Source organism: Anopheles arabiensis, chromosome 2, assembly GCF_016920715.1.
Source record: "Anopheles arabiensis isolate DONGOLA chromosome 2, AaraD3, whole genome shotgun sequence".
Classification (NCBI taxonomy): domain Eukaryota; kingdom Metazoa; phylum Arthropoda; class Insecta; order Diptera; family Culicidae; genus Anopheles; species Anopheles arabiensis.
Window position 1 is genome coordinate 37,803,404 of NC_053517.1, and position 23,254 is coordinate 37,826,657.

The following is a 23,254-nucleotide window of genomic DNA, read 5'->3' on the forward strand; positions in this document are numbered from 1 at the left end:
GTTCGCATTGCGTTCTCTATTTCCAGGACTCACCCAGTCCGATTGCACTGGAGCCGTGTGAAGGCAACAGGGCGGCAGTTCTTTCGCTTCTAGTCCGGCTGCCAACGGGTAGGTGCAAAGGGGTCACAGGAAGTTGTACACGAAACAAAACAATCCCACTGACACAAACTACTTCCATTTGCAGGCGGCCTTCAGCATTCTCCTCCTGGTCAATCGGCAGGTCTTGCCGTCGCAAGTGCATTAGTAACGTTAGGAAACCCACGACGCTCGTCGATAGAACATCCGAAGGAACCTAAGACTAAGCGTAAGCAGAGCCAACACCCTGATAGCTGTATATAAGATATCGTGTCTCTACGTGTACGTCCTCCCTCCCTTTGGACAAAGCAAACCTGGGGTCACAGCAGGGGTCAAACACGCTTGGCGGCAATGCGCCGGCCGGACCTCAAACCCTACCGGGGATCATACAATATGTGTGTGGACTAAATGTGCCGAATAACGACTGCTATTCGCATCCACCCCACTCCCGCCTCCCTCCCCACGCATTCGGTGTGTGTGTGTGTGTCCGTTAAAAAAGGTGAACCGGCGCTAAATGTACGTATGACATCAGCAACAGGGCACATCAGTTAGCAAGGGAAGGGAAGAACGAAGCTTTATTGAAGGTGAAGCGAATTCGAAACGGCACCGCCGTTGGGTAAAGACGAATGAAAGCGAGCTAGAATGGCTTGCAAGCCTGGATAAAATACAGAGTCTGAGACTAGATAAACACACACACCCACACATACACATATACATACGCGCATCTGCGAAGAAAGGCGTGGGGTTTACAATAATGCTAATTATTAATTACACTACCAATAATAATAATTATAAAATAATAATAATAATGATCATGAAGCTGCTGCTGCTGCTGCTGGTAATGCAGATGATGGTAGCCGATGGCGGCAACGTGCAGTACACGGTCGGATAAAGAGCGTAATGTGGAGGAGTGAGTTGGGTTTATTTTTGCATGGTTAATTGTCTAATTTTTAAAACTGTAGTCAGGGGCTGTAGTAATTAGAAACCAACCGCTAATATCGCCTTGTTTTGGGGGCGGTGCGTTTTTTTTCTTGAGATGTTCCGTAGCGCGAGCAAGGAGAGAAGGAGAGTGCGTGTCTCCAGGCGATAGAATTTCAGTTTTCTGGTGTTTTGTTTCGTGCGTAAGAATTTTTGAAAGCAATGGCCAGATGTTTGTGAGTAGAGCTCTCGGCCATGGTTCAGTGCAGCATTGCTCAAACCTTTGCCAATCTGGGGGTTGTATGACCCGTAATTTTCAAGCGATGTATCGGAAAAAGTGTGCTTAAGCTGTGTATCGTTTGCTATTTTAAGTGAAGCCGTTCTTCAACAGTGCGGGAGGATAGGACTTGCTACATTTGCTGCAGACATTTATTTGCATTACAACATGTGCATGTGTGCGTGCTGTAAAAAAATACTCACAAGCGGGGAGAAAAAGGACTGGAGAATTGGTAGAGCAAATAATTCTCCTTTATCTGATTGGTTTGAATTGTGCGCTGCTTTGTTTTGGTTTTTGTTTGTTTAAATCTACTCTGATCTAAGAGAGATAAAGAAGAAAAACACTACAGTGAATATTAGAGGGGGAGGTGCAAGATACATTTTAAACATTCATTTATGCACTTTTTCATCCTCTACTAGGCCAAAGCAGTGAGTGGAACATGAATTTTAACGCCAAATTCATGGTATCAATTTTATGCGCGAACACATTGACTGAAACTCATAGAAACATGCTGCTATAATCGGATGGGGACAAACGAGAGTAGAATGTAATGCGGGAATGAAGAATGGAACAAAATAACATAAAAAACAAGCCGTTACAGAGAGAGAGAGAGCGAGAGAAAAGTGCCACGTGGATAGGGCACTGTGCAGATAGAGTGCGGTTAGTAAGCCGTTGTTGTAGTGGGTTCGAAAGTGGCCCTAGAAAAAGCAAATCGGAGTGCGAAACAAAACATTGAATGCTGAGTGTATGTGTGTGTGAGAGAGAGAAAGGAAAAAAAACAATGTGATTATTAGATATTTATTAATCCACAGACACTGAACTTCACTTCGCCGTCTGTATCCTCTGTTTCGCGTGTTCTCATCTCATGCCGTCTTAGTGCGTTTGTGGGGGGTTTGGTTTTGCGTTTTGGGTTTGTTTTCCGGGGTTTTCCGTCACTGTGCCACGCGGACGGCACCGCGGCACGGCAATTTAGAAGTGATCTCGCATACCCGTTCCATAATGAAGGATCCAACGCGATCGCGATCGTGTGCGCTATATCGGTCGTCGGTTGTTGAGCTTCCCGCGGCACCCTCAGTCGCTTGTAAAGGTCTGTCGCGTTTAAATAGCAATAGGTTTCATCAGAATCTGTGTTGTGTTCTCTTGTGCAAAGCATTAGGGGTGGGTAAGCCAAGGGTGTGTGTGTGTTGGAAGGGGTTTTTAGAGGGACCGGTAGACCGACCGCGTGTGCGAATGATGAGGTTTTGAAACAGAGGTGTGCGCGTGTTCGTAAAGGTTAAAACAAACATTGGCAAATAAAAAGTGAAAGGAGGCCACCCAGCATGCCCAGGCCACCGAAAACAACCGCTGCTACAAAACGCTTTAGGATATTATAGCAACGAATGAGGACATTTAAACAACAAACAACCATCCTTGGTGTGTTTGTGGGGTGTATATGCGCTGCAGCAATGAAACAATATCGCCCTCGGACACTTTCCCACGTCGCAGAACAAAGAGGAATGGGCATTTGTCGCCTTTCAACAAAATTTAGCATAAGCGTATACGTGTGTGTGTGTGTGTGTGCTAACGTGTTTCCGTTTTGCAGAGAGACTGTGACTATAATATAAAAGAATATGTATACATATGAACTGAACACAAATTACATTATTTGAGAGTGCGATGCGCCCGATTATCTTTGACCCACACACACACACACACACACACACACACACACACACACACACATAATGCTTTTTTAAATGCAGGATCATACACGTGGTCACCGAAATTCGTTTGGTTTTGGGTTAGCTCGTTTGGTTTCGATACTATATAGCCTCTGGAAGTGTAATCGATGCCAGCATAGCACACCGAAACCTCCCGGAGATGGCATGGTAAGCAATAAACCGCAAGTGGGCGGGCAGCGGTGGGTGATGGGGTCGTAGTAGGAAAGAGAAGGATACGAATTTTAAACAACAGGACACAAGCGATGAGTTGGTTAGAGTGTGCCGAAACAGAGGTTGACAGGCATGGCAACCTCGCGCATACATATAAGCAAATACGGTGAACAAAGCAGGTCGTAGTCGGGAGATCAGCACGAGCGAGCAAGTAGGCATGGATGGAGGCCGGCAGAAATAGTATACAACACGAGGATGATGTGCGTTTTGTAGTGCAACGAAGGGAAGATTTTGAAGCAAAGCTAGTGCTGGAATAAACGTGTCCGGGGGGTTTTTATCTTACAAAGCCGAAAATCAAACGAAATCCACTTCTCCACTCACTCCACCACCACCACCACCAATGACAAACATCGGAAAAAAGCATGAAAAATGGAAGAAATTAAGTATTTTAACGGCATTTGTTGGCAGTAATAAAAGAACAGTCAAGAATACCAAAAACCGTATTTCTGGTGTGGCAACAGGGTGTGGCAGAAACGAACGAACGGTCGAGGTAAGATAAATTATATTTTATTTTGTAACGTTCATCAAACGGGGAAGAAGGTCCTTACAGGATAGTGGTTCTTACTCTTCATTAAATCGCACCATTCTTTATGGGCAAATACCTAGACAAAACATCGTAACGCTCACGGGACAGTGTATTTAAGGTGTAGGTAAGGGTGGAGGTTAGGTGTGTTAAGCAAAAGCACCCGCCGAAGTGTGCCATGTGCAAACCCCGGCCCTCTTCACGAACGCAGCGCCTGCAATCGGTTCTGCATTTCCTTCATATCGTCCTCCTCGTCCGCGTCCTCCGCTTCGGCGCGCGACGTCGACGGTTCGTCCTTGGTCGGGTTGGCGAGCGGGGTGGCCGGTGCCTCGCCCAGCTTGCCCGCCGTTATTTCCCACAGCACGTGATCGATCTCCTTCTGCGCTTCCTCCTCCATCTCCTCGACATCCTCGAGCGATTCCATCGTTTCGTCGATCATCTCCTCGATGATGCCGGCCTTCATCATTTCCTTCGACATTTTGCGCATCGAGGCGGCCACCTCCGGCAGCTTCACCAGTGCCTGCATCGCCTGCATCACCTCGGTCGACTTGGCCAGGGAGCCGGCCACTCGCACGGTCGCCATCTGGTTCTTCATCTGCAGCTGCACCGAGTTGATGTGCGCCTTGCTGGTGTAGATTTTGTTGATCGCTTTGCGCGATCGGATCAGCTCCTTGGCCAGTATCGTGCACACCTCCTTGTCGTTCTTTTTCGCCGCCTCCTTCAGCGACCGTTTGATTTTGTCCTCCTCCCGCTGGATGCACCGTACCTGATAGTCGAGTGCGAACGATTCCTTGCGCAGCTTCTCCGACCATTCCTGCACCTGTGTGTGTGTGTGTGTGTGTGTGTGTGTGGAAGGGTAAAACGGTGAGCATCTTGGCAGGCGGTTCGATCATTTGCGTCGCTTACCATATGTTTCGGCTTGCGGTCCTGTGATTTGCCAAACAGATCCATCGTTGCGAATGGAAAAGAAAAACAACTGTACAATCACGCGCACTAAACAGCGATGAACGGAATAAACTAGGTGGGTAAAAACCCAATACCGCGCTGTAAATAAACCAGTGACAGTTCGAACATGCGACCTGGGAACTGTGGGCCGCTCCACACTCGTTGTGTCAGTTTCAATTGGTGTTGTTTTCATTTATGGCGGTTTGTTTACATTTCGTTGCGGTTATCATCAGGTTCCCGTGGTTCGATATTCGGCCGAGCTTTCTTTTCGTCAACCTCATCGTGACGATCGTGGTGCTCGGAGGACTGTTAGCAACGATCGAAAAGCATCTGCCCACTGCCATCCGGCAGACGTTAGTATGGTTATGAAAGATGTGTGCTCAAATTGGCGATTCTGTTCGCAGTTTTCTATAGCAACAGTTAAGGCTGCATACTAAATGTTTTGTTTCTTTCTAGTTTGTATGGACCTTTCATTCACTTTCAACCTCTGTAATTTGAAAACCCCTCTTATTCGACAGTCCCATCGCCTCTCAAATAAGAGAGAGTTGACTGTAGTTACGTGCACCATAGTGAAACGCAAGGCTCACCTCACCGCTTGAATTAACCATTGATCCGCTGAACCAGCGGAGAACATCGCGACCAGCAGTTCGCGACCAAGAAGAAATACTGTTCTATGGATTACGCACCTGCGGCAAGTGCTAGGATCGATTGTCTATAACCAATTGTCTTGTCCGCATTTTGTTCGACCCGAGAACCGCAGCCAACACAACGAGCGTAACAAACAACGGCCTCACATACGCTCTAACACAACGTTTGGTTTTATGATTAGCAAATCTGATGTTAATTATTTCTCAAAGTGCGTGCTTCCTCACGAGTACACGTATTTTTTTTTTTTACCCAAATGGTGTTGCTCAACAAACACATAAGTATATGTTTCAATAGTCCATGCGTATATTAGCACAATAAAATCTTATATCTAATTAAACCAAACTAATACTAATACTAATCCTATGCTAACATAAAACAAAAGAAAAAAATAAGGCACTGGTCACATTATAAGGCAAAAAGGGAGGTACATGATGCATAAAATAAACTCATCCATTCTATTCCATTTGGTGAGTGTTTTGCTCAGCAATCTCATTCACCAGATGTTTCATGATGTGTGCGTTGAAGGACGTGCGTGAGTTACTGAGCACTTGCCTGTCACGGGTTAGCATGATACAACATTAATGTTTCGTCTATATGCTTGGCTATCGTAGGATGTTGCGCAGTGACTGTTTCTTACAGTTAGATGAAGGAAAACGAATACCTTAGAAAATGAAAAAGAATGTAAAACAAACAAAATAACGTTTAAAAAAAACATAAGAGATACAGTAAAAAGTAAATGAGCATGTGGTTACTTACCGATAGTGTGTTGTGGCATGTGTACTGAAAAACGATTCTCTATCATTTCGCGTGTAATTCCAACATGTAGCACGAACTCATGCGGTAGGGAACATGCAAAAAAAGAAACATTTAAGTTTACAAATTTTGTTACCGTCTTGTACTGGTGATGTGAAATAACTTACCGCAGGGGAGACCCCACGATAAGAGACGTTTCCTTTCTTATCGTGAACACTGTCGGATGGTTGGCGTTGTAGATTCCTTTTCCCGCTGCCACTTAAATCCGGATCGACGCGTAGGTCGGCGAGCTCGTGCGGCAAGAGGCATGCAAATAGGAAGAAAAATAAAAAAAAATATTAATAAACTGCCTACATTGTCTCTTGCAAACCGATCGCTATGATGTATCAATACTTACCGCAGGGGAAACCCCCTCGACTAGTGAGGTGTGCTACCGATTGGGGAAATCGGTCGGATGGTATGCGGTGTACTAGATCTATCCCTTATCCCGCTTGCCACTTAAAACCGGATCGACGCGTAGGTCGGCGAGCTCGTGCGGCAGGAGGTATGCAAATAGGAAGAAAAATAAAAAAATATTAATAAACTGCCTACATTGTCTCTTGCAAACCGATCGCTATGATGTATCAATACTTACCGCAGGGGAAACCCCCTCGACTAGTGAGGTGTGCTACCGATTGCGGAAATCGGTCCCGCTTGCCACTTAAAACCGGATCGACGCGTAGGTCGGCGAGCTCGTGCGGCAGGAGGCATGCAAATAGAAAGTGTTAGGAAAGGAAGGAAATTGTGTTATCATCTCGTGCAAGCCGATCGCTATAATCTAGAATTACTTACCGCAGGGGAAAACCCCCGATAAAAAAAATCGATGTTTTCAACTGCGCTGTCTTAAAATCTTAGAAAGGGATTTGTTTTAAAATTTAATTTCTTTTTTTTACAAGGAGGGGAAATGTAGAATGCACCTTAGCAAGGTGCCATCAAAACCTCCTCCTTGGGTCCGTTTCGCAGCTAAGCTTCTCTGGACCAAATGAGAATCTGCTTTGAGTGTACCTGCTTAAAAAAAAAGAAAACTAATTATTAAAAATGTTCGATTTGGTTCCCCAAGGCATCTATCAAGGCGACAAACACATCATCATTGCATTTCCGGAAGATATGCTCAGCAAAATATTTGTCCATGTTGCTTTTAATATTAGTGCCTTGTTTTCTCAAAAATGCCTTCAACCATCTCCAAACATTCTCAATCCGTTGTGTGTTGATATTGTTATCATCTGGATTGAGGAAATTTCTGGAGTGGTTGACACATTCGTGGGGATACCCAAGCTCCTCCAGCCCATTATAACCTTTCCAGAGATCGGGCATAATTTTCGTTCCGGGTTCAACATGCCGAACCACCAGATCGCTCAAAACGGCAAGCGAGCGTTTCGGGACACGCTCTAGGAAAATGGCCTTATTTTCCCGGCATATCCCACCCACAAGCCACTGAGGACCGGAACTACCGACCCGGCCGACGTTGTACTTTCGACGAGTGATGACAGTTTCGTCGATTTCCACCGTCATGCCAGGGCCCCCTATCTTCTCTCGTGTACGATCGAATGTTTCCCAAAGAAAACTTCGGATCGTATCGTACCACGAGAGAACCGTGTTGTGGGAGAGGCCAGTCTCCAACGCACAACGAGTTGAGTTGGCCCCATTGGCCCACTCGTAACAACAACGCACAAGGCTCCTAAGCGAAGCCTTGTGGTTGGCAAATATGGACCTGGCCCGGATGCTGCTGGTCCCGCCGCATTTGTAGTCGGGACATACATACCTGTAGCCGTCGATGCTTTTGTAGGGAGTTAGCTTCATTTCCTTTGGACATCTCGGGCACAATTGAACCGGCTGCAGAAGAGCCCGCTTTTGCATCCACTCGATCGCTTGTTCACGGTCCTGAAAAATATCAGAAAGCATATCAGTATTGTAAGCCATTTTCAATTGCCTCTTTGCGCTTTGCAAAATATGCACAAGTGGCGCCAAATATTGTGTATGTGTGCGGTATATCGATGGGGATACAAACCAGGGTTAAGATATGGGTGAACAACGGTAGCACTGCTTAAATTTGCAAATGTAGGAGCTGGTTTAAAATATAATATTTATTGCGGATACACATTGAAAGGGATTCATAATTAATGCAGAACATTAATGTATTTACTCAATTATACTTTCGTTATATTTTTATTTATGAGTTTTCAAATATTTTCATTTCATGAACACTGTCCGTCCCACAGTTACCTTTGCAATTACCGTTATTTTTAAAAATTCACATACGCACGCAGGCAATCAATGATATCGTAGTTAGTGATGGGTAAAGTTGACAAAAATTCGGAGTCGACTCCGATCCGACTCCGATAAATTCGGAATAGACTCCGGAAGGTAGGTCCGCGCTGCAATATCCGGAGTCGTTCGAAGTCGTACGGAGTCGCCCGGAGTCGGAGTCATCCGGAGTCATCCGGAGTCGTTGGGAGTCGTTCGGAGTCATTCGGAGTCGTCCGGAGTCGTCCGGAGTTGCCCGGAGTCGCCCGGAGTCGGAGTCGTTCGAAGTCGTTCGGAGTCATTCGGAGTCGTCCGGAGTCGTTCGGAGTCGTTCGGAGTCGGAGTCGTTCGGAGTCGTCGACTCCGGACGACTCGGTCGACTCCAAACGACTCCGAACGACTCCGACTCCGGGCGGATCTAGTGGTTCCATTTTGCCGGAGTCGGAATCGAACTAACAATAGTCGGAGTCGGATCGGAGCCGTAGGTGCGCTCCATACAGCACATCACTAATCGTAGTGTACGTGGTTAGCTCTCATACTGAAAAGGTAAACAAACCATTTCAGTTTGTTTACCACTAGCAAACAGGTGTTTTGTGGGATTTGTTATAATTAAGCTATTCCATTGTATTATTATACACTCTTATAATAAGCATCAATAGCTATATTTACTAATTAGCAACGGTGGTAACCTTACAAATACAGTGGAGCGCCGTTTATCCGGGTACCTTTTATCCGGCTTTCCGTTTATCCGTGCTGTTGAGAAATGACAGTTCAATACAAAGGTGACATTGCGTTATGAGGAGGATATTTAAAAAAGCGGTTATAAGAGCACATTATCATAACAAAAAACACTATAATTCATGGCAAATTTCAAATATTCTCATGGAAAAACATGAAGTTAATAAAAACTGGGTTATTTTTATCAAAAAATAGGAATTTTTTAAGAACCAATCAGAAATTGATGATAAAATATATCATTTGACTCATTATCCGTGTTATTCGCTTATCCGGTCGAGGTCAAGTACCGAGAAGCCCGGATAAACGGCGCTCCACTGTAACTTTAATCAAAGTAATAAGTACGCAAGCCACTTCACCTGTCATAGGACCGGTCGTACTTGGTTAATATGTTATAGTTTAGTAATTTGTATTTTTTTAAATTATTTAGTTGATAGTCCAAACCACAAATCGCTAGGTATTAGGTATTATTACCCCTAAAAGCTAAATCTACATTTAGTTCCTGCTCGCGTAAACCTTTACAAGTCGCTTAAGCAGGAGACACAAACAGCGTTTCATCTCGATCTCGATATCGGGGTTCGATGCTGCCGGAACTTAACCCGAAAATGATGTTATGGCATTATGACCAATATTGCCATGACCTGAAACCGTTGTGCACGGTTTAAGCGATAGCTATCGCTCTTGACATGCGGTCAGTTTCAAATAAAAAGGAATGCGCAGCTCGCGCTGCGCATGATTTAGCGTCCAAGCTCCAACTAAACACATCGTGTTTATATATTTTGAAAGAACATAACATGGCGATCCTGCCAGGAGCAACAGCAACATATTGGGAAAACGCTAAATATGGCATACGTGCAGAAGTGATATTTCTTACATTGTGACATCAAAAGAGCAGCAGTAGCAAAGTGCGGTGTAATGTGTTCATATAAAAATGCGTCACATGATTGAACCAGAGCAATAGTGTTTGGCGTAAAAAAAAAAAAAAAAAAAATCGAAATAACTGTTACTGTCATCGCCTCACTGAGTTCATCGCCTACTGAGTGTAAAAAAAAAAAAAGTTAACGTGTGAAGAGCAGCCGTTCCGGCCCTCTTGTGACACCAGTTCGCTGTATTAGTGTGCATGTAAAAAAAAAAAAAAAAAGAAGAAGTTTTGGTGACAAAACAAACAACGCCCTCATCGTGAATCATCGTGTTCGTTGTCTAGTGTGTGTGTGTCAGGCAGAAATTTTTGAAAACAATACGAGCAACACCCTCACCGTCGGATCATCGAGTTCGTCGCTTTTGTGTGCAACAGGCAAAAATTTTGGTGACAATCGTGTCTTTGTTTATTGTACGTGCCAGGCAGAGGTTTTGGGTAACAATACAAGTTACACCCTTACCGAGGATCATCGAGTTCGTCGCTTTTGTGTGCATCAGGCTAGAGTTGTGGTGACAAAACAAACAACGCCCCTCATCGTGGATCATCGTGTTCGTTGTCTATTGTGTGTGTGTGTCAGGCAGAAATTTTGGACGACAATACGAGGAACACCCTCACCGTCGGATCATCGAGCTCATCGCTTTTGTGTGCAGCAGGCTAAAACTTTGGTGACAAGACAAACAACTCCCGCAACGTCGATCATCAAATCATCACTTTAGTGTGTGTACAGTTACGTGAAAATTCCTAAGCGAGCAGCCTATCTCGCCTTTGTCTACCGACAACCTAATGAAGAAAGCAACCCGCAGCGCTGTGGATGAGCGGAAAAGTGCGATCAGAAACAAAACAACAAAACCGAAGGTGAGTACAGAATTGGTGGCGGCTGTGGGTTCGGTAGTGTTCAGACAAAACACTTGCAACAAGCAGACAAACAAAAACGCGACAATGACGACAAAACTTGACTTGAATTTAGGATTAAAACTAATTAAACCATATGATGGTAATTCAAAAGACCTTGCGAATTATATAGAAAGTGTTGAGTTGTTTCGAGAATATTCAGAAGGTGTAGATGAGCATCACTTTTTAAAATTTTTGAGAACCACACTGACAGGCGTAGCACATGGAGTTATCACTCCTGCTAATACAATTGAGGAGGCGCTTAAACTCCTAAAAGAAAAATTCGCTGTAAAAATGACACCTTTGGCGGTGGAACACGAGATGGGAACCAAGAGGCAAGGAAAGCGTGACATTTCCGAGTATGGGTCAGAAATTGAAGCTTTGTCTGCAAAACTAGCAGCGGCCCATGTTTCAGCTGGAAATTTTGTTTCGGAAGGTTCTGCGAAAAATATAGTGGAAACAACAGCTATACGTGCGTTTATAGGGGGACTATCCAATCCAACAACAAAATTTTTTCTGAAAGCAAGAAATCCTCCCACACTAAGCAAGGCGATTTCTGATGCTTTGGAATGTTCCTCTGAATTTGAAAACAATGATGGAAACCATGATGCATTGTGGAACCATCGACAAAACTGGTACAATCGACCACCCATGCGAGCCCGAGGTGGTTATCGCCGACCATCTGGTTTTCGATACTTAAGAGGAAATCAAAGGGGAAACAATAATGCATTTCGTGGAAGTTCATCATTTTTGCCAAATAGGTCAAATCCAAACAACACACATCAACACGAAAACTTTTCAGCCAATGATGCACCAACGCAGGAAGAGGAAGACGTAAATTTGTTGGATTTATTTCGTTGATTTTGATATAATCAAAACCGTTAAAATTTTTGGTCACCTTTTTCAAAAAAATCCAATTTATTATCGATAGCGGAGCATCTTGTTGCATTATTGCACAACGATGTATTCCCAACCATGTATATATTAATCCTCATAATAAGTTTATGGTCAGAGGCCTTAATGGCAATACTCAAACTATGGGATATATCGACACGACAATAACTATTGATAATAATAAATATCCTATTCGTTTTCATGTACTAAATAATTTACCGTCAGATATTAATGGGTTAATTGGTACCAATTTCTTAAAACAATTTAATGCTATTTTTGATTTTTCTAAAATGAAAATTTCTTTTACCCCACCTAAATATTATAATAATTTTCATATACCTGCAAGAACTGAATTACTTACATATGTTGATACAGATACAACTGAAATGTCTGTAATAATGAGTGAACAATTATCGCCACATGTTTTTGTTGCCAACAGTTTAGCAACACCAATAAATGGGAAACTTCCTGTTAAGTTAGTTAATTTTTCAAACAAACCAACTTCCATTAAAAATTTTAAACCAATAATTCAACCTGCTGAAGCTTATAATATAATTGAATTTAAAAGAAACGATGAAAATACTGACAGGGCCAAACAACTTCTTAAAGAATTAAATTTAGCACATTTAACAGATGATGAAAGAAAAATGATTTCAAAATTGTGTTTAAAATTTAACGATATTTTTGTCTCAATAATGACGTTCTTAAACCTTCAAGCTGTCTTCAAGCTAATATTAAAGCAAAAACTAATGTAACACCAAGCTATTCAAAGCAATATCGGTTGCCATATTTTCAGAAAAGTGAAACAGAAAAACAGATTAATAAAATGCTGAATGAGAACATAATTGAACCCGCTCAATCCGACTGGAATAGCCCTATTTTATTGGTACCTAAAAAATCATCAAATGATACGAAAAAATGGCGGCTAGTAGTAGATTATCGGAAAGTAAATTCAGTTATACAAGATGATAAATTTCCACTTCCTAATATAGAGGAAGTAATTGATTCATTGGCTGGTGCCAAATATTTCTCGCACCTTGATTTGTCACAAGGATACTACCAAGTTCAACTTAATAAAGAGGACCGGCCAATAACAGCATTTACCACAGCAACGGGCCAATATCAGATGACAAGATTACCTATGGGTCTTAAAATCAGCCCATCAACTTTTTCGAGGCTTATGACAATTGCTTTGTCAGGACTAAATCAAGAAAAATGTTTGGTTTATCTTGATGACATTATTGTTTTCGGGAAAAACTTACAGGAGCATAATACAAATCTTATTGCTACCTTTACTAGATTACAAAAAGTCAATTTAAAATTAAATCCTGAAAAATGTCATTTTCTAAAAAAAGAATTGGTTTATCTTGGACATTACATTTCTAATGAAGGGATAAAACCTGATCCAGCAAAAATTGAATGTATTAAGAATTGGCCTGTACCAACCAGCGCAGATCAAGTTAAACGATTCATTGCGTTTGCCAATTACTATAGGAAGCACATACAAAATTTTGCTAGCATTTGTATGCCGCTTAATATGCTCACAAGAAAAAAATGTTCCTTTCAAATGGACTCCAGAATGTAATCAATCATTTGAAACACTTAAACAAAAATTTATAAATCCACCACTTTTAGACTTTCCGGATTTCAGCGAAAATAATAAATTCATATTACATACGGATGCATCGGGAACAGCCATCGGTGCAGTCTTACAAAATAAAAATGGGAAACCCATAGCTTATGCAAGCAGAGCTTTGAACAAAGCCGAATTAAACTATGGTACAATAGAAAAGGAATTGCTAGCAGTAGTGTGGGCTACAAAACATTTTCGTCCCTATTTGTTTGGAAAAACATTCGAAATTTTCACTGATCATAGACCGCTGGTCTACTTATTTACAATGACTGACCCATCAAGCAGACTCACTAAATTCCGCCTTGCATTAGAGGAGTTCGATTTCGTGATCCAGTATACAAAAGGAACTGATAATGTGGTGGCAGATGCACTTTCTCGAATGTCGAGTGACGATCTCAAAACACTCAATCATGACGTAGTACTAACAACAACAAGGTCTATGATTTCTAAACAAAATGACGCTTCTTCAGACAAGAACATTCCGAACAATCCACAGCCTTCATCAAAAACTGTATTCGTAGAGCTCGTAGTTTGCCCTGAGATAAAAAATGTTGTAGCAACAAACGAAAAAATCAAAATTCCCGATACACAAAGCATAATTCATCTACGGAGAATATTGCTCGATATTTTGAAAATAAAAAAAGAAATAGGGAAAGAGGTGATACTGGTAATAAGGAAATATGATGAGAAGATCAAAAAACTTCTTGAAAACATCAAAATGATAAATATAAAAACCTTCCAAAAATAGTAGTAATGCAAAGGGATATAAAAATAATCAAAGATTGTGAAAAGAATTAAAATTGCTCATTATGAACGATCATCATATTCTGCCTACAGCAGGACATGCAGGAGTAAATAGAATGTTGAAAACCATTAAACAACGATATACATGGAAGGGCATAGATACAGATGTACGGAACATGGTTAAAAAATGTAAAGAGTGTCAGGTGAACAAAAGATAAGTGAACCAAAAATACCATTAACAATAACGTCTACTGCTAGCGAGCCCATGGAAAAAATATATTTAGATTTGGTAGGACCACTTGTGAAAGTAGAAGGTTGTGAATATATTTTGACAACACAATGCGATCTTACTAAATTCATCACAGCAACACCTATTACAGACAAAAGAACGGAAACGGTAGCAAAGGCATTCGTAGAAAAAGTAATTCTCAAATATGGGATACCAAAAATCATTTGCACGGATAGAGGAGCAGAGTTTATGTCAAAACTATTCATCGAACTTTGCAAACAACTTAATATTGAAAAACTAAATTCCACGGCATATCACCATGAAAGCATAGGAGCCTTGGAAAATTCACATAAAATGTTAGGGAATTTCCTAAGAATCCATTGCAAAGACAACCCACTAGCTTGGAAGGATTGGATTCAATTCTATGAGTTTTCGTACAACAACATTGTACATACAGTAACAGGTTATTCCCCTTTCTTTTTATTATATGGCCGACTGCCTAATATTCCTTCGAATTGCTTAGAAAACCCTAAAAAGGAAATGCATTACGATTTAGACAACTATATAAAAACCTTACAAGCTAAATTGGTAATTTCACATCGAGAAGTCAGAGAAAAGCTCATAAATAACAAACATAAGGTAAAATTAAAGTATGACCAAACAAGTAAAATCAAGATTTTTGAGCCAGGAGATCAATGTTTGTTGAGAAATGAAACGGCTAGTAAGTTAGAGCAACCATTTTTAGGACCTTATACTATTATTAAAGAAACCGGTCCAAATGTTGAACTAAAGATAGGTGATAGAACAGAAATCGTCCATAAAAATAGGATTAAGAAATATTGTATGTAAAAAAAAAAAAAAAAAAAAAAAAAAATTTTTGGTTGGGCGTGTTATGGCATTATGACCAATATTGCCATGACCTGAAACCGTTGTGCACGGTTTAAGCGATAGCTATCGCTCTTGACATGCGGTCAGTTTCAAATAAAAAGGAATGCGCAGCTCGCGCTGCGCATGATTTAGCGTCCAAGCTCCAACTAAACACATCGTGTTTATATATTTTGAAAGAACATAACAATGAGCCAACTTTCAATCACCGTAACACGGTTACCTTGAGGTATGTAGCCAGATATATGTTGTGTGTGAAAACCATTTCTAATAGCGGTAACCTCTTTCCCTGAACACGATCATCCCAGCGACGGTTGCAATCGCCTTAGCTGTATCCGACCGGCAGATCCTCCGGACCATCTTTGGCGGTGTGCTGGCTTGCTGAGGATTACAGAGGACTGTTGATTGCTGTCGTAATAGGATACGATTACTTTAGCTTATTAACAGCATGCTGGCCGTATATCCCAGCAAGAAAGGTTACCACAATATTTCTCAGTGCGACACGACGTTAGCTGGATGAAGTGTAGCATAATTTGTCTGCGTTACGATGCATACTTCGATGGTGAGCTGCAGCCAGGATCCGAAAAATTTGGCAACCTATAACAATGGCAGGACTGTGAAAAGGAAGTGCTGAATCGAAGGAAAGTGAAATGCTAGTTCTATTCTATCAATTTAAAATCCGTAATTTACAATTGTTTATACTATCACTAAAAGGAAAGGTAATTATTTTCACATTGACATTATTTATTCCATTTCTCTACTAATAATATGCTTCTCTCCCTTTTGTTTAGTCCTTTTCGGATCTTTGATACCTTCTGCACAAGAGCTATGGCTGCTCATTTTCCGCAATGTACCGTCCAATGCTCAGGCGAACTTTCCTGCGCTGCCGTTACACGTTGTCACCATACCAAACAACATGCCGACCTCTATGCACCCGACGTCACAGCAGAGCTGCTCTGTTGCTAAGGAGTTTACGAAGGACATACTTGGAGTGTAGGTGTTTAAGGAAGGTATACACTTGATTGCCCACCTGTCTGTGATTGCAACCACCATGTACCATCTGCTATGTACACGTCATAGCATATCTGCTATGCAGAACACATTATAAACCACACTACCAAATATAGACTCTTAGCAACACATTTTAATAAACTTAGCAAACTAGTTCAGGTCACACCGTTCATACAAAAACAACCAAAAACACGCAGCACAAGCAAAACAGGCGTTACTGCAATTGAGTAAGGTAGACCAAGAACGCATCACATCGTATAGCCAATAGCGCAGCGTAAGGAAAGATAGACACACTTTAAGCCAAGGCAGAAACAGCATACGCATTATAACACAACACACTCTAAGCGATATTTCTGAAGGTCTCCACACACACAAAACTCACACTTTACCACATACTTTGTACTCCAGCACCCAAAACAACTTAGTCCACAAAACCCAGAGTTTTTATTTTTGTGTTTCGGACAAGGTGCACAATAGAGGGATTAGGGACACTCGCGGATCTTTGGTATCAAACACTTATATTCTAATAAAATAAGATAAACGTGATCGGGATTGTTGTGTGTATTGGGTCGTAGCCTATGATCGAGTGCCCTTCTCGGTAGCTCGATCGCTCCCGAAACCCTTAACGGTCTTCCACGATCTCAGATGCTGTCAGTTGCAGGACACGAATCAATAGGAAAATCAATCACCACATATTATAATTAGAACGCCACAAAATTTTGTACCAAATCAATAACTTTTCGTAGTATAAATAAACCACCACCGATCATAGCAATTTAGATTCGTTCGAATTGCCAAAATAGATCGTTAAACTTCCTAAAACTTTGTCAACCAACTTATTTCATGACCTTAGTTTCGTCCCCCTACCCTAGGTAAGGCTTCTAAGCTCAAACGGTTCCAAATGTACCCTTCCGGGTGTTCGTGATTGCCTGGACGTTCAGATGACAAAGATCCACTACTCCGCCTCGTACCAGTTCTCTCTGGCTTTACTGATTACACATAGCATGATAGTCAGTCCTACATATGGGGGCACAGTCCATTTGGGGCTTGAACCCCATGACGGGCATGTTGTTCAACCACTGATCAGATCTTCACCATGCGGCAGATCTTGGAGAAGATGGCTGAATACAAAAACGACACATACCATCTCTTCATAGACTTCAAAGCCGCATACGATAGCATAGCCAGGGTAAAACTGTACGACGCTATGAGCTCTTTTGGAATCCCGGCCAAACTGATAAGGCTAGTTAGAATGACTATGACCAACGTCACATGCCAGGTGAGGGTGGATGGAAAACTCTCAGGACCTTTTGCTACCACCAAGGGTCTGCGCCAGGGGGACGGGCTTGCCTGTCTCCTATTCAACTTGGCGCTAGAGAGGGCCATCCGCGACTCGAGGGTGGAGACTACGGGAACCATCTTCTATAAGTCAACCCAGATCCTGGCATACGCTGATGATATAGACATCATTGGTCTGCGGCTCTCCTATGTAGCAGAAGCCTACCAAGGGATCGAGCAGGCGGCAGAGAACCTCGGATTGCAGATAAACGAGGCAAAGACCAAACTGATGGTGGCAACATCAGCGGGCCCGCCAACAAATAATCAGAATCTACGTAGGCGTGACGTGCAGATAGGTGAACGCACTTTTGAAGTCGTCCCACAATTCACCTATCTGGGATCAAAGGTCAGCAACGACAATAGCATGGAAGCTGAGTTGCGCGCAAGGATGCTGGCTGCCAACCGGTCATTCTACAGCCTGAAAAAGCAGTTCACCTCAAAGAACCTGTCGCGACGGACGAAGCTGGGACTATATAGTACCTATATAGTACCAGTACTCACATACGCCTCTGAGACATGGACACTGTCCAAATCTGACGAAACCCTCTTAGCCGCGTTCGAGAGGAAGATGCTCAGAAGGATACTTGGCCCCGTATGTGTGGAAGGACAATGGAGGAGCCGCTATAATGACGAGCTATACGAGATGTACGGCGACCTCACTGTCGTACAGCGTATAAAGCTCGCCAGGCTCCGGTGGGCTGGCCATGTTATACGCATGGAAACGGACGACCCAGCCCGTAAAGTCTTTTTAGGCCGTCCACAAGGACAGAGGAGGCGTGGTAGGCCCAAGTTGAGGTGGCAGGATGGCGTGGAGGCGTCCGCCATTAAGGCCGGGATAACGGACTGGCAGACGAAGGCGCGAGACCGTGAGCGGTTTCGGACACTCCTGAGGCAGGCCAAGACCGCAAAGCGGTTGTAGCGCCGGATAAGTAAGTAAGTAAGTATCACATAGCTTATTAGCAAGAGTGTTACGTAGTATTGGGTCAAAAGTATTAGATTCGATTTAAATAGCCATGAACTATAAATGTAAACAATGAATTTTATTAAACAAACTCACGTATCTTTCGAAAAAAAATAAGACCGCAACATTGTACGCGAAGCAGCAGCTGCTCATTATTATCACCATCTTAATTAAGAAATAAATAGATAAAACGAACCATATCAAATCTTATCAGTTGTACCACTCATCAGTAAAGCACTCCTTCGTAGTGCTCATGAATTAAAAATTAAAAGTAAACAAAAGTTAGTTATAGTGCGATCCTTAAGATAAACGCAAAATGCACCCCGCAATGTGTAGGAAATTGTACCTGAACGCATAAAGTACGAAGGTTTATCCAATTTATTACTATATTTCGGAGCGCAGTTAAAAAAAGTTAAAATCGTGGTACGGGGTTTCCTCCATTGGGTTCGTTAAACTATCCATCTCCTAGCGCTAATACTGGCGGCAAATCCGTCGCTGGTCACTGAGTCCACCGGAATCACTACCGTCCCATTGATTCCACACTCTGAAGCCCCGAACCGGCAATCACGTGTGCTACTCCTTTCTACGTGTGCTTGTACTACTTTTTCCAAACTGTTGATTATCTGTGGAAAAAAAGAGAACGTCGGAAAATTTTAATAGTTAGGTGCTTCTTATAGCGTCCATCGATCGACCCCACATCCGTTATAGCGCTTATTTTGACTTACTTTGAATTGCGTGATTTCCTCTGCCAGACAGAAGATGGCCGGGTGATTGTCGGGGGCAGCTTGCCGTTAGATTTGTTCTGCAGCAAATAGTTGTCGCCAATATAATCCCAAACCCGGTTCGTGCCAAGCTGAAGCACGTCCGTGGGATTTGTTATCCAACAATGGGAGGCAACGTGATTGCCCTGAAATTATCACATCCAATGTAGGTGCGAACGGATTGCCGGAAATAAAATTGATTTTCCCCAGGTTCTTTATGGCCGATGGTGGCAGCATCTCGTCCATCGGCATCTGCTCGTGGTATCTGATTTCGATACAGCACCAGCTGCTTCTATGTAACCGGGTGATGCAATCACTCGAAATGGAAATTGAGAAATTCAGACTGAGAAGTAATATTGTGTGGTAAAGCTGCGCTCATCAGCCCTAGCCGCACACAATAATTAAAATGCATGCTTACCATCAATAATCATCAGCTGCTTCATCGGGTTTTGGAGCGAGGATTCCGAGGGGCCCAACATGACCGTTGTCTGGCGGCGAATTGGTCTGCTAGTAGTTCAATTTTCAGCAAGCTTAACGAAACCAATGTTATATTAATGGTACACGGAAGGTAATAATCTAATTCTTCCGATAACGCAAGGAAAACAAAACGGAAGAAGGTCAAACAACTGTCGACGCGTTTCAATTCCACACAGGGCACACTGTCATAGTAGATTCAAGTAATAAAATACCGAGAGATAGTAAAAAACCAAACGATTATTGTAATAAAATAAAGCACAAATCCCACAAAACACCTTTTTGCTAGTGGTAAACAAACTGAGATGGTTTGTTTACCTTTTCAGTATGAGAGCTAACCACGTACACTACGATATCATTGATTGCCTGCGTGCGTATGTGAATTTTTAAAAATAACGGTAATTGCAAAGGTAACTGTGGGACGGACAGTGTTCATGAAATGAAAATATTTGAAAACTCATAAATAAAAATATAACGAAGGTATAATTGAGTAAATACATTAATGTTCTGCATTAATTATGAATCCCTTTCAATGTGTATCCGCAATAAATATTATATTTTAAACCAGCTCCTACATTTGCAAATTTAAGCAGTGCTACCGTTGTTCACCCATATCTTAACCCTGGTTTGTATCCCCATCGATATACCGCACACATACACAATATTTGGCGCCACTTGTGCATATTTTGCAAAGCGCAAAGAGGCAATTGAAAATGGCTTACAATACTGATATGCTTTCTGATATTTTTCAGGACCGTGAACAAGCGATCGAGTGGATGCAAAAGCGGGCTCTTCTGCAGCCGGTTCAATTGTGCCCGAGATGTCCAAAGGAAATGAAGCTAACTCCCTACAAAAGCATCGACGGCTACAGGTATGTATGTCCCGACTACAAATGCGGCGGGACCAGCAGCATCCGGGCCAGGTCCATATTTGCCAACCACAAGGCTTCGCTTAGGAGCCTTGTGCGTTGTTGTTACGAGTGGGCCAATGGGGCCAACTCAACTCGTTGTGCGTTGGAGACTGGCCTCTCCCACAACACGGTTCTCTCGTGGTACGATACGATCCGAAGTTTTCTTTGGGAAACATTCGATCGTACACGAGAGAAGATAGGGGGCCCTGGCATGACGGTGGAAATCGACGAAACTGTCATCACTCGTCGAAAGTACAACGTCGGCCGGGTCGGTAGTTCCGGTCCTCAGTGGCTTGTGGGTGGGATATGCCGGGAAAATAAGGCCATTTTCCTAGAGCGTGTCCCGAAACGCTCGCTTGCCGTTTTGAGCGATCTGGTGGTTCGGCATGTTGAACCCGGAACGAAAATTATGCCCGATCTCTGGAAAGGTTATAATGGGCTGGAGGAGCTTGGGTATCCCCACGAATGTGTCAACCACTCCAGAAATTTCCTCAATCCAGATGATAACAATATCAACACACAACGGATTGAGAATGTTTGGAGATGGTTGAAGGCATTTTTGAGAAAACAAGGCACTAATATTAAAAGCAACATGGACAAATATTTTGCTGAGCATATCTTCCGGAAATGCAATGATGATGTGTTTGTCGCCTTGATAGATGCCTTGGGGAACCAAATCGAACATTTTTAATAATTAGTTTTCTTTTTTTTTAAGCAGGTCTCACTCAAAGCACTCAAAGCTCAAAGCAGGGGGACACTCAAAGCAGATTCTCATTTGGTCCAGAGAAGCTTAGCTGCGAAACGGACCCAAGGAGGAGGTTTTGATGGCACCTTGCTAAGGTGCATTCTACATTTCCCCTCCTTGTAAAAAAAAAGAAATTAAATTTTAAAACAAATCCCTTTCTAAGATTTTAAGACAGCGCAGTTGAAAACATCGATTTTTTTTATCGGGGGTTTTCCCCTGCGGTAAGTAATTCTAGATTATAGCGATCGGCTTGCACGAGATGATAACACAATTTCCTTCCTTTCCTAACACTTTCTATTTGCATGCCTCCTGCCGCACGAGCTCGCCGACCTACGCGTCGATCCGGTTTTAAGTGGCAAGCGGGACCGATTTCCGCAATCGGTAGCACACCTCACTAGTCGAGGGGGTTTCCCCTGCGGTAAGTATTGATACATCATAGCGATCGGTTTGCAAGAGACAATGTAGGCAGTTTATTAATATTTTTTATTTTTCTTCCTATTTGCATACCTCCTGCCGCACGAGCTCGCCGACCTACGCGTCGATCCGGATTTAAGTGGCAAGCGGGATAAGGGATAGATCTAGTACACCGCATACCATCCGACCGATTTCCCCAATCGGTAGCACACCTCACTAGTCGAGGGGGTTTCCCCTGCGGTAAGTATTGATACATCATAGCGATCGGTTTGCAAGAGACAATGTAGGCAGTTTATTAATATTTTTTTATTTTTCTTCCTATTTGCATGCCTCTTGCCGCACGAGCTCGCCGACCTACGCGTCGATCCGGATTTAAGTGGCAGCGGGAAAAGGAATCTACAACGCCAACCATCCGACAGTGTTCACGATAAGAAAGGAAACGTCTCTTATCGTGGGGTCTCCCCTGCGGTAAGTTATTTCACATCACCAGTACAAGACGGTAACAAAATTTGTAAACTTAAATGTTTCTTTTTTTTTGCATGTTCCCTACCGCATGAGTTCGTGCTACATGTTGGAATTACACGCGAAATGATAGAGAATCGTTTTTCAGTACACATGCCACAACACACTATCGGTAAGTAACCACATGCTCATTTACTTTTTACTGTATCTCTTATGTTTTTTTTAAACGTTATTTTGTTTGTTTTACATTCTTTTTCATTTTCTAAGGTATTCGTTTTCCTTCATCTAACTGTAAGAAACAGTCACTGCGCAACATCCTACGATAGCCAAGCATATAGACGAAACATTAATGTTGTATCATGCTAACCCGTGACAGGCAAGTGCTCAGTAACTCACGCACGTCCTTCAACGCACACATCATGAAACATCTGGTGAATGAGATTGCTGAGCAAAACACTCACCAAATGGAATAGAATGGATGAGTTTATTTTATGCATCATGTACCTCCCTTTTTGCCTTATAATGTGACCAGTGCCTTATTTTTTTCTTTTGTTTTATGTTAGCATAGGATTAGTATTAGTATTAGTTTGGTTTAATTAGATATAAGATTTTATTGTGCTAATATACGCATGGACTATTGAAACATATACTTATGTGTTTGTTGAGCAACACCATTTGGGTAAAAAAAAAAATACGTGTACTCGTGAGGAAGCACGCACTTTGAGAAATAATTAACATCAGATTTGCTAATCATAAAACCAAACGTTGTGTTAGAGCGTATGTGAGGCCGTTGTTTGTTACGCTCGTTGTGTTGGCTGCGGTTCTCGGGTCGAACAAAATGCGGACAAGACAATTGGTTATAGACAATCGATCCTAGCACTTGCCGCAGGTGCGT

At 42.5% G+C, this 23,254-nt stretch overlaps 1 protein-coding gene and 3 long non-coding RNA genes across 5 annotated transcripts; 2 read left to right on the forward strand and 2 right to left on the reverse strand.

The window, feature by feature from the left end:
• The first annotated feature begins 2 nt into the window (after positions 1-2).
• LOC120896206 lies at positions 3-3,644 on the forward strand. The gene is made up of 2 exons (XR_005738409.1): positions 3-108; positions 185-3,644. It is a non-coding gene; the product is annotated as an uncharacterized LOC120896206 (long non-coding RNA).
• A 42-nt stretch (positions 3,645-3,686) lies between these two features.
• On the reverse strand, positions 3,687-4,766 carry LOC120896205 (charged multivesicular body protein 3-like). Its single transcript, XM_040300169.1, has 2 exons — positions 4,631-4,766; positions 3,687-4,544 (listed from the first exon to the last, which is right to left on the reverse strand). The coding sequence occupies exons 1-2, from the start codon at positions 4,673-4,675 to the stop codon at positions 3,924-3,926; spliced, it is 666 nt and encodes a 221-aa protein (XP_040156103.1). The 5' UTR covers positions 4,676-4,766; the 3' UTR covers positions 3,687-3,923.
• A 4,632-nt stretch (positions 4,767-9,398) lies between these two features.
• LOC120895564 lies at positions 9,399-16,187 on the forward strand. Of its 2 annotated transcripts, XR_005738340.1 has the most exons (4): positions 9,399-9,698; positions 15,478-15,512; positions 15,592-16,002; positions 16,075-16,187. It is a non-coding gene; the product is annotated as an uncharacterized LOC120895564 (long non-coding RNA). The 2 variants fall into 2 exon arrangements; XR_005738339.1 differs by lacking the exon at positions 9,399-9,698 and having other exon boundaries at positions 14,219-15,512.
• A 2,761-nt stretch (positions 16,188-18,948) lies between these two features.
• On the reverse strand, positions 18,949-20,127 carry LOC120895260. The gene is made up of 3 exons (XR_005738304.1): positions 19,773-20,127; positions 19,319-19,670; positions 18,949-19,216 (listed from the first exon to the last, which is right to left on the reverse strand). It is a non-coding gene; the product is annotated as an uncharacterized LOC120895260 (long non-coding RNA).
• Between the last annotated feature and the right edge of the window lie 3,127 nt (positions 20,128-23,254).